Below are 9,514 nucleotides of genomic sequence, written 5' to 3'. Positions count from 1 at the left end.
ATTATTAGGGAATTAATTAATGATTTTTAGGTATCAGGAATTATTGATGACATCAAGCAGGGCATCAGGTGCCACCCTGGTCAGGAGTGAACCAGGTCCTTCTGTGATGGAGATGTTTGTTGCTGTTCAGGAAGACAGAGAATTGTCAGAGGTTTTTTTGTTGTTTTTTTTTTTTTCCCTCCTGAATTTGGCATGAAAAGGGATCAAGACTTCCAGGAAATTCTGTAGTTTTGACTTAAAAAAAAAGAAAAAAAGAGTTGGCAAGTACTCCTTCCATCATAATGCCTGATTGCTTTTGGTCTGTTGGAAATAGAGGGATGCAAAGTGGATCTGAATTGGCTGCTGAGCACGATTGAGGGACTTTGGGGCGTCCCTGATCCCTGTAGGCTCCTCCTTGTGAGGAGTAAATGTCTCACTGATCCCGTTACCTCRATGCAGCAGGGACTTTTCCTGCTTKTGAGMCCSGTCCTGGCGTGGGGTTGTTGCCCAGTGTTGTCACTGTCACCCCCTGTGTCACCCCCAGCAGGGCTCACAGCTGTCACCATGCCCTGTCCTGTGATTCTCTTCCTTTGGCATTCGGCAAATGCCACTCGTCTGGTTTCGTCCGGAAATTTTGACAAATTTGCTTATAATTCTGGGGTTTATTTTCCTGTTTGTAAGCAGGTTTTCCCTGTTTTTTTACAGGAGAGCAAAGAGCGTTAAGGTTTATTTGCCCTTCGTGATGTTGTGGCACTTGGAAGTGACGAATTCATGCAGGGCCAAATTCAGTCCCGGTGTAAACAGAACCTTTGAAAACAAGGAAGTTTTTCTCCATCCCTCCCCATGCTGTAATTCCTAAATCACAGCATCAAAACCCGGGGCCATATCCTGACTTTTTAACCCCGTTGAGGTTAACGACATCTTGGGGTGACAGTGGTTTTTTTTTTATGGGGGCAAGTCCAGCTCCATCGAGGCCGGGGGATTCTCCTGGGATGACCCACCCATGTTCCCCATCCCCACTCCCGGACCTCAAACTGTTCCGGTTGTGCTTTCAGACGTTAAGAAAGAAAGGTTTTAACGGCTGTGACAGCCCAGARCCCGACGGCGACGACTCCATAGACCAGAGTCCCTTGATGGAGGATAAATACCGCAAAGGCAGCGAGGATCTGGATATCCTGTTCAAGCGCTACGGTGTAAGTACCTGCCYGTGCCTGGAAAACCTTCATTATATGTTCTTTTCTGTTTTGTTTCTCTTCTGTTCGACTTCCCCCCGACCTCGTCCCCGCTCCCTCCCCGACACCCCCGTGTCCCCCCACACGTAACAGGCGCTGAACAAGAAGCACAGGGAGTGCGAGAGCCCGGAAGGGGAYGAAGTGTTTGCGCTGACCCCGCAGACGGAAGAGAAATATAAAAAGATTGATGAGGAGTTTGATAAAATGATGCAGAGTTACCGGCTCGCAGTGAGTAGCTGGTGGCCTGCAGCCCCCTGGTCCCCTCCCCGGTGCCTCCAGGTGACGGGGGGGTGGATTTTGCATGGCTTTGCTTCGGAGCCGTGCCATGCCGTGCCTTGGGAGCCAATGCCAGCAGCCCCTGCAGTCCTGAATGCACCTGGCTCTTGAGGGCCCTTCCTGTTTTCCCCCACCTTGGGAAAATCATCTCTGTTAGCTCTGGCATTCCTGAGCATTCTTGACTTCATCCAGGCAGCACAGGATACTGCTCCTCTTCTCTCTTTTGCTGCAAATACTGGATCAGGGCCTCCTTTTTCACCCTTTTCCCCAAAAAACAGATTTTCGCCTGGGTTAAGATCCCAGTGTTGATGTGATCTGGTGGCAGGTGCCGACCCCTCACATCCTAGCAAAGCTCAGCYTGGTTTGGGCTATTCCACATTAATTCCCCCCAAATCCACCGAGCCCTCAGGGCAGCTGGTGGCCGTGGCAGAAATCCAGGGAGGTTTTAGCCTGTGATCCCGGAGCTGTCACCGGCACCGGGGTGGCATCAGGACAGCGCTGAAAGGGATTTGTGTCAGGAGACGGGAGGAGGAGGGGGACACGTTTCAAATTAGTTGTTAGTTCAAGGGAGCAGAGACTATTGATGCAGGCAGCGGCTCTTCGGGGGATTAGCCCCGAGTCGCTGCAGCCGTAATTAATGCTGCGGGAGCAGGGGGGAGGGCTCCTTTTCCAGGGGTGGATGCAGCGCAGGAAAAATGTCACACACACACCCCCACCCAAAATAATCTGCCCTTCTGTGCTTTGCAAGCCCCCACAAGTTAAAATTCTGGTTTTCCTGGAGAACGAGGCCTTGTGAAATCCCCGGGTTTWATTTTGCTGACTCAGCGCTGTGTTGCTCCACGAGCCTCGCAAGGATCCCAAAATCTGCATTTCCATCCCCTGGATCTCAGGGTGGAGGGTGTGGGGAGGCTGCCCTGAGACCTGGGAGGGCTGAGGAGGTGGAGCAGAATGGGGTGCAGCTCTGCTGTGACAGCGAGCCCAGCCCCACGAGGGAGGTTCAGGGCAGGGTTAACTCCATCAAGGCTTGGATCTACCTCACCCTCCCCGATTTCATGGTGGGGTGCAGGTTTCCACCCTCCCAGGGTGTGAGGGCGGTGGAAGTACATCCCCAGCTGTATTGGAACCTCCACCTCCTGGCACCAGCCCTGCCACTGGTGGAGAATAAACCCAAAAGCCACCTGAGCTTTGTCCTTAGTGCAGAACCCCCTCGGGAGCAGTGTCAGAACGCGCCTGCTGCGAAAGGAGAGCCCCAGGTCATTCAGATGTGCCAGTCCAAAGGCACAATCGGTGCCCAAAATTCTGCTGGTGGCATTCAAGTGCCGTGTGGCCACTCATCAGGGTGCAGCATCTGGCTCCCCAACTAAAGCTCCCCAGCAGCGAGAGGCCGAGCGGCGCCGGTGGAGCGTGTGCGGTGGAAGAAGAACGCTTTTCCCCTTTTAACCGCCGGGTTGGTTTTGTGTGTGACCAGAACTAACKCAGCAGGGTGCCCGGGGCAGCTTAACGACAGCCGTGCCCGCTAACAAACGGCCTCGGCGGGGCTGCTGCCTCTGGTGTTTGCCCTGACTTCTAACGAGAGCAGAAATGGTGCGGTTTGGCTGATGTGTGCATCTTCCCCCCTGGATTTTGGAGTGATGTGCTGTCCTCCTGGGTGTGCCGGGCAGCGTCAGGCTGACGCTGTCTGCAGGTGCACTGGGCTTGGAGCTGGATTAATCCAGGCAGCCCTCGACTCTCCTGCTGCTGTGTCCAGCTCCTGGTGCTGCTCATGCCGTGCTGTGGAGGGGTTTCAGCTCTCCCTCCGCCTCCCCGGCAGCGCTGCGCGCACACGGATGCGTTGGCAGTGATTTATTACACAACGCCGCTCCGGTGTTCGTGCAACGCCCGAGAAACCTTCCTCCTCCTCTTCCTCCTCCGATTCTGCTGCTGTGCAGGATGAGCTCCCGGGCTGAGCGGAGGGAGGGCTCCGTGTTCCAGCTCTCCCTGACGGTGTGGGAATGGCTGAGCGCCGTTCCCCTCGCACGGCAGCCCCGCGGCGCAGGCTCAGAGCCGCAGTCCTCGCGGCTTGGCTGCGGCCACGGGATGTCTCTGAAGGACAGGATGCCCTTGGGAGGCAGGTGGGGACAGTTCCTGGCAGCGAGGCGTGGGTGAACACTGTCCTACTCCTTCCTCCCATCCCCCTCTCTCATCTGAGGAGCGGGACCTATCCAGGAGCAGATTTCTGGAAAGAGGAGGCTGCAGGGCAGCGAGCTGCAGTGGGGAGACCTCGATTCCCTCTGCCCTCACTGGTGCAGTCCGTGGGGTTCTGCTCCTGGCCCCATGGTGGTCCCATCCCCTCTCCAGCCCTGGGCAAATTAAAGTGGGACTTTAGCAAAGCCCCTGCTAAAGCCTCTAAGCAGGTGCCATCTCCTGTTAACGGAGAGTAAATCAGTGACATAAGAGCAGTGGCTGGGATAATCGCAGCGGGTCTGGCTCCCACGGGTACGCTGGTAGGTGAAGCTGCTCCTCGACCTGCCAAGGATAGGGTTTTAGCGATGCTTCTGCATCCCTGGGGTCAGCTTCTCCTTCCCAGCACCTCCCAGAGGAACCAGGATGGATCCCAGAGTCACCCAGRGGCTCTGTGGAGCAAAAGGAGTGTTTCCCGGGTGCTCAGCTACCGGCAGCAGTGCCAGCCCAAAATGGGGATCCACTGCTGGCTTCCTGCTGGATGAGGAACRGCCTTGTAAAATCCCTGCCAGCTACTTGGGGTGAAGGGCAGTGCCGAGCTCGACTGCTCTCGGTGCTGGTGGGGACAGACCACCAGGCTGGTGCCCACCTTCACACTCTGGGCTGCCCTGAAAACACGGGGGACAAACAAATACAGCCTGAAAATGAAGCCTCAACAGCTGTTTGCAGAGCTCTGGTGTGTCTGAGGGGATAGCTCGTTGCTCTTCCCGCTGTTCTTGGGGAACCAGGCTCTGGTGCCTCTCCCCAGGGTGCCAGCGTGGGTTCAAGCACAGCCTTGCAKGGACTCAGCTCCGGCTCCTCTTTACCCCCTGCTCTCTGTTCAGTCCACAGTGCCCGCTCCGAACTTCGCCATGCCCGTGACGGTGCCGGTGACCAACCAAAACACGCTCCAGTTCAGCAACCCCGGCAGCTCGCTGGTCACCCAGTCGCTGGTCACCTCGTCGTTGACGGACCCCCGGCTCCTGTCACCACAGCAGCCAGCTCTGCAGAGGAACACGGTGTCCCCCGGGCTGCCACAGCGGCCAGCCAGTGCAGGTGAGCCCCAGCACGGCCCTTGGCACCCTCACCTCGTCATCCTCGGGGCACTGCTGGAGGGAGGGGACACCCCTGCTGCTTCCATCCCCTGTGCAGGGGTGAACATTCCAGCACCCATGGGTGGCAGGAGCAGCCTGGAAGGGTTATTGTCCCTGAACCGAGGGCAGCTTCCCCACCCCACCTTCCCCAGGTCTCTTGGAGAGCTGGATCCGTGYAGGGCTCCAGTACGGATGAGTCACCCGGCGCCATTCCCAGCCTTGGGGGTGGCTGCCATCACCACCCYGGTGGCACTGCGGTGACATGGGACTGCTGCCTAAAAAGGGCTGTTCTGAGTCGGGCCGTGCCGGCTGCAGTTGGTGGCGGGCGATTACTCATGKGGCTCTGCTGACAGATCAGAGGAGCGGTCATTTCCAGCAGGGACCGGCCACGGGTGGCCGAGGGCAGGGCAGGGGATGAGGAGTTGTCACCCACGTCCCCTGCAGTGGCGGGGGGGGGGGGACAGGGACGACGTGTGACCGCAGCCCGGCTCTCCCGCGGTGCGGTCATAAATAATAATAGTGTGCAGAAAGCCCCTTCCTGCTATTTTGRGTGTCACAGATGGTCGGGGCCGGGCTGCAAATGGCAGAGCTGGTGCCAGTGACCACCCGGACGTCTGGGCCTTCAGGAGCTTTGCAGAGGGGATGGATTCGGAGAGGGGGAGTGGGAGGTGCCTCCAAAAGCAGGTTGTGAAGTGGGTCAGGGTAAGCAGGAGGAATGCCTGGCTGGGATGCAGTAGGACTGTGGTTCAGAGACAGCTCGTTTGCTCACTGCTGTCCCCTTAGGGTCTCCAGAAGTGCTCAGGTATCAGAAAGAGGCCCCAGACCTGCAGGACAGGGGTCATTCTGCTCTGGGACTGGTCCTAAAGAGCAGCATCTTGCTCCAGGCAGGGTGGCAGAGCCTTCCTCGGGCACAGGCAGCCATCACTCCGGCTGCAGGGATCTCCTGCCCTCTCGTAGGCCCCTCAGCTGAGAGCAGAAGAGGTTTCCTGCTGAAGCAGACCCYGCTGGGGGCTCGCCGTTTCCAGCTCGCTGCTCGTTTGAGGGGGCTCATTTTGTGGTTGTGAGCGCCGAGGTGTTCCAAGTCCRGCCATCTGTGTCTCATTCACTCGCTGCCTGGGACACGGAAGAAATCCTGTTTATAGGAGCCAAGGCCTCGCATGTTAGAAAAACTCCTTTTTTTTTTTTTTTTCCCCTCAATTTTTTTAGCAGTGCTCCGTAGCCGGTTGTGTTGTTTCCAAAGCAAAGCACAGCGAGCGCTGGGTGGGTGCCTTGGTGGTGCCCGGTGCTGTTGGCTCGGGGGTGGCGTGGGAAAAGGGCAGCCAAAGCAGGGGATTGAGGTGGGGTTGGCATCACTCTCCCAAATRGGTGAGCCCTCTTTGGCAGCACAAACAGGGTCTGGGGTGCAAATGGGGTTCCACAGCAGGGCACAGCCACAAAATCCTGGCAGGGTCCCTCCTCCCGGGTTTTGGATGCACAGGGACTTATGGCTTTGCATCCATCCTTGGAGGGGAGGGTGCTGCGGTGTCACATCTGCCACACTGAGTGGGTCACTTCGCCCTTTTTCAAGCTGTACAATTTTTGGGACCGCTGCCATTCCCAACCCTGCTCCCATATGGGGAGCAGCCGTTCTTCCCTCCCACCCTTCCTCCTGCTTTCAGGGGCTCCCTGCAAACCCAAAGCCGAGAGCCACGGGCTGGATAAAGGTTTCAGTCTCAGGTTTCCCCATCTGGGTCGGGAAGGGCTTGGGTGATGGTTAGAGGTGGGGTTTGGCATCCGAGGCTCCTTGTTYGCCAGCCTGGGGCTCCGGGTTGACTGCGGTCGCGGCTCCGGAGCCTCCGCGTCGGCTGCTGGCTGCAATCGCTGCCCGCGGCGTGGTCAGGCAGCCCCGGCTGGGGAATAGGTGGCTTCCAGAAATAACTTCATAACAAGGCAGAAAAAAAAAATAAAAAAAAATCAACTCTTCTTCCAGGCGAGGCAAAACGTTCCGTTTTTTTGGGAATTAAAAAAAGGTCCAGTTTTTGCCGGCCTCGTGGGGCCCGTCGGCCCTTCGCAGGCGTTGGGGCCATGGGAGTCTGGGTTGCTGTGGCATCCTGGCGGTGCAGGGTGGTTTCCATTCGGTGTGAACATCACAAGGGGGGATTGTGTTTCCCGTCATGCTGCTGGGGCTCTCTCTTCTCCCGTGTTCCCCAAAGGGGRGCTTGGAATAAAATAGCCGCAGTGTTTTCCAAGCTGCCTCCTTTGGAACAGGCTCCTGTGCACCTGGCTCCTTCCCAAAGGAAACGGATCTGCCTGGATAATGTTTCCCAACCTGATCACCAGGAATGCTGCTCATTTTGCCCAGGACTTTCTCCCCAGGAAGGCAATCCTGCTTTTTTTCCCTCTGCCTTCCTCCTCCTCYGTTCTCCCTGCCTTCCTGCTCCCCAAAAGCAGGGATGCTCACCCTGTTTCTGCACGGATGGTGACCCCATCTCTCTGCTTGCCTTGCAGGGGCGATGCTTGGGGGAGACCTGAACAACACGAAYGGAGCCTGCCCGAGCCCCGTGGGTAAGTGAGGAGTCTTTCAGCCCCGCATTCTGTGTGACATTCCTGCCTCAATTTCCCCACATGTCCCATAGGATTTTGATTTGGTCATAGGGAGGTGCTGGGGAAGGTTTTGCTGCTCTTGGCAGTGGGAGGGGGTGGCATAGGGAGCTCCAGGCCTCATTGTAGGGGGTGCTGATTCCAGTGAGGATCACCATGACCGAGGAGTGTCCATCTGCCTTGAATCTCGGAAAGAGCTGCACATCAGGGATATGACCCCAAGATTTGGGCAGCTCTGGGTTTAGCTCCTGRTGCTGCAGCCAGTTTTCCCTGACCTCAGGTGATCAATTAACACCCAGTTCCTCCTCGTGYTTGGGCCCTATAAAGGAACTTTACTGCAAGGAAAAAAGCTCATTAAGGTCCCTTTCCACTGCAAGAATCTCTGTGCTAACGAGGCTCAGGCCGTGTGGCTCAGTTCCTTGGCTGTAAAACGCACTAACAACATCTCCATCCCCACATCTGCCGTCTGCAGGCTGAGGATGTTGGGCTGCTGCTGGTGTGGGCACAGCCCAAAAACCAGCAACAGCCCTGGGTCCTGCTGGGAAGCAGCTGCTGCTGTCGGCACTGGGCTTGGCAGTGGTCCTGGCCTTGGCAGGGTGGATGCCGTCCATCCCAGGGCAAAGGCAGCCCAGCTCCAGGAGCCTGAATCCTCACCCCTTCCGGGCCCTTTTGGGGTGGGCGACAGCACGGAGGAGGAGTGTGAAATTCCACATTGTCCTGGTTCAAACCAAACTGGAGCCAGGCCCCACAGATGGGGTTGGTCCAGTTGTGGTTCTGTAGCACCGTGGGCACCCACCCCCATCCCCTGCACTCCGGCCACTGCCCAGAATAGCCATTTCCCTTTGCTGGGCAGCAGCCATGCCAGTGCCAGATTTCTTGGCAGAGCAAGCCCTGCCAGGGTGGTTTGTGTGCCTGTGTGTGCCCGGGGTCTTGCAGCACCCAAAAAACAGAGCTGTGCTGATCTTCGAGGGCAGAGGGAAGGGGCCATAGTGCCGCGGCCCCCAGGCACCTTGGTGGCCCCCAGGAACCTCGGCGGCCCCGTTCCCCCCCGGCCGCCCCCATGGCAGCTGTCGGGAGCAGCCGTGGCGGGCGCGGAGCTTGGCAGGCCCCGTGAATGTCAGCATTGACGTCACCCGAGCATTCCCTGCGTTCCTGCCGCCACTGCAGGAAACGGGCGAGGAGCAGGGACAGCCCGGCTGTGGCCAGCCCCAGCCCCTCGCTGGCCCCAGCCCCCCRCCCTCCCTGGGGCTCCCCGCATGGCTGCAGGAGGGGACTCTGGCTCTGACTCTGGCTCTGGCACTGCGCTTGAAGTTTTCAGATACCTGGCACATCTCTTCCTCCTCCTCCTCCTCCTCCTCCTCTCCTCCTCTCCTCCTCCTCCTCCTCCTGCCTTGCAGTCTCTGCAGCACTGAGTGATCACCTGCTGCCTCTGAGTCATCAGCTGCGGGTGCCTCTGGCCGGATCCTGCAGCGATGTCGCTCTATCCCTGCATCCTGCTCACACCCCACAGCGTGTGCCACCCTCGGGACTCTGCACCCATCCACCCAGCCTGGCCCTGACTGTGCCCGTTCAGATTCGCACCAGGGTGGTGCAAAGGCAGCCCAGAGTGCTCCACTTTTCGACTCTTTTTGTGGTGGGGGCCCTTGGTTGGGAAGTGCTGGTGGGAGTGTTGCTCTTTTCTCTCTGGCTTACGTGGGGGCTGGATTTGGGCAATGACAGTGCCCAAGCCACCCATTTTTGGGGGTGAGTGGCAGCACTGAAACCCAAACCAGCTCTTCTCCAGCACCGGGGCCACCCCAATCCCCACCCCAGATGATAACATGGTGTGCCTCCAACGGGGAGTCACTGTGTGCATCCATGCCGGTGCTGCCTTGGGAAGGAGAATATCAAAGGGTTTAACGTTTCTTTGGCTTTTTCATGGCCACCAGCACTGCAGGTAGCTGAGGTCACCTGGGGAGTTTCTGCACCTTTGTTGTAAATAAATCTCAAAGCCTTGTGAGCAGGATTCCAGCAGCTCATGGTGCACACAGGTACCAGGGCCTGATGCATGGTAATTCGGGGCTGGGGGGTGTCACGTCAAGGGACACCTTGCTGGGGACAAGAAAGCTGATCCCCTCCCTCCATCAGGGACATRGATCCCAGAGCTGCCAGCCC

The 9,514-nt window shown here is 57.8% G+C and overlaps 1 protein-coding gene across 1 annotated transcript in view; it reads left to right on the top strand.

Moving 5' to 3' along the window:
* Positions 1-9,514, top strand: part of MEF2D (myocyte enhancer factor 2D) — a 37,111-nt gene that overhangs the window by 14,801 nt on the left and 12,796 nt on the right. Inside the window, exons 3-5 of the mRNA XM_057386540.1 lie at positions 1,035-1,172; positions 4,532-4,742; positions 7,268-7,324. Of these exons, the coding sequence (XP_057242523.1) occupies positions 1,035-1,172; positions 4,532-4,742; positions 7,268-7,324 (406 nt within the window). The remainder of the gene's footprint in view (positions 1-1,034; positions 1,173-4,531; positions 4,743-7,267; positions 7,325-9,514) is intronic.

The sequence above is a fragment of the Malurus melanocephalus genome, unplaced genomic scaffold (genome assembly GCF_030028575.1).
Source record: "Malurus melanocephalus ecotype Western Australia unplaced genomic scaffold, MMel_1.1 scaffold_985, whole genome shotgun sequence".
Lineage (NCBI taxonomy): Eukaryota > Metazoa > Chordata > Aves > Passeriformes > Maluridae > Malurus > Malurus melanocephalus.
The sequence above is the reverse complement of the archived record's forward strand: the minus strand, read 5'-3'. Positions and strand labels throughout refer to the sequence as shown.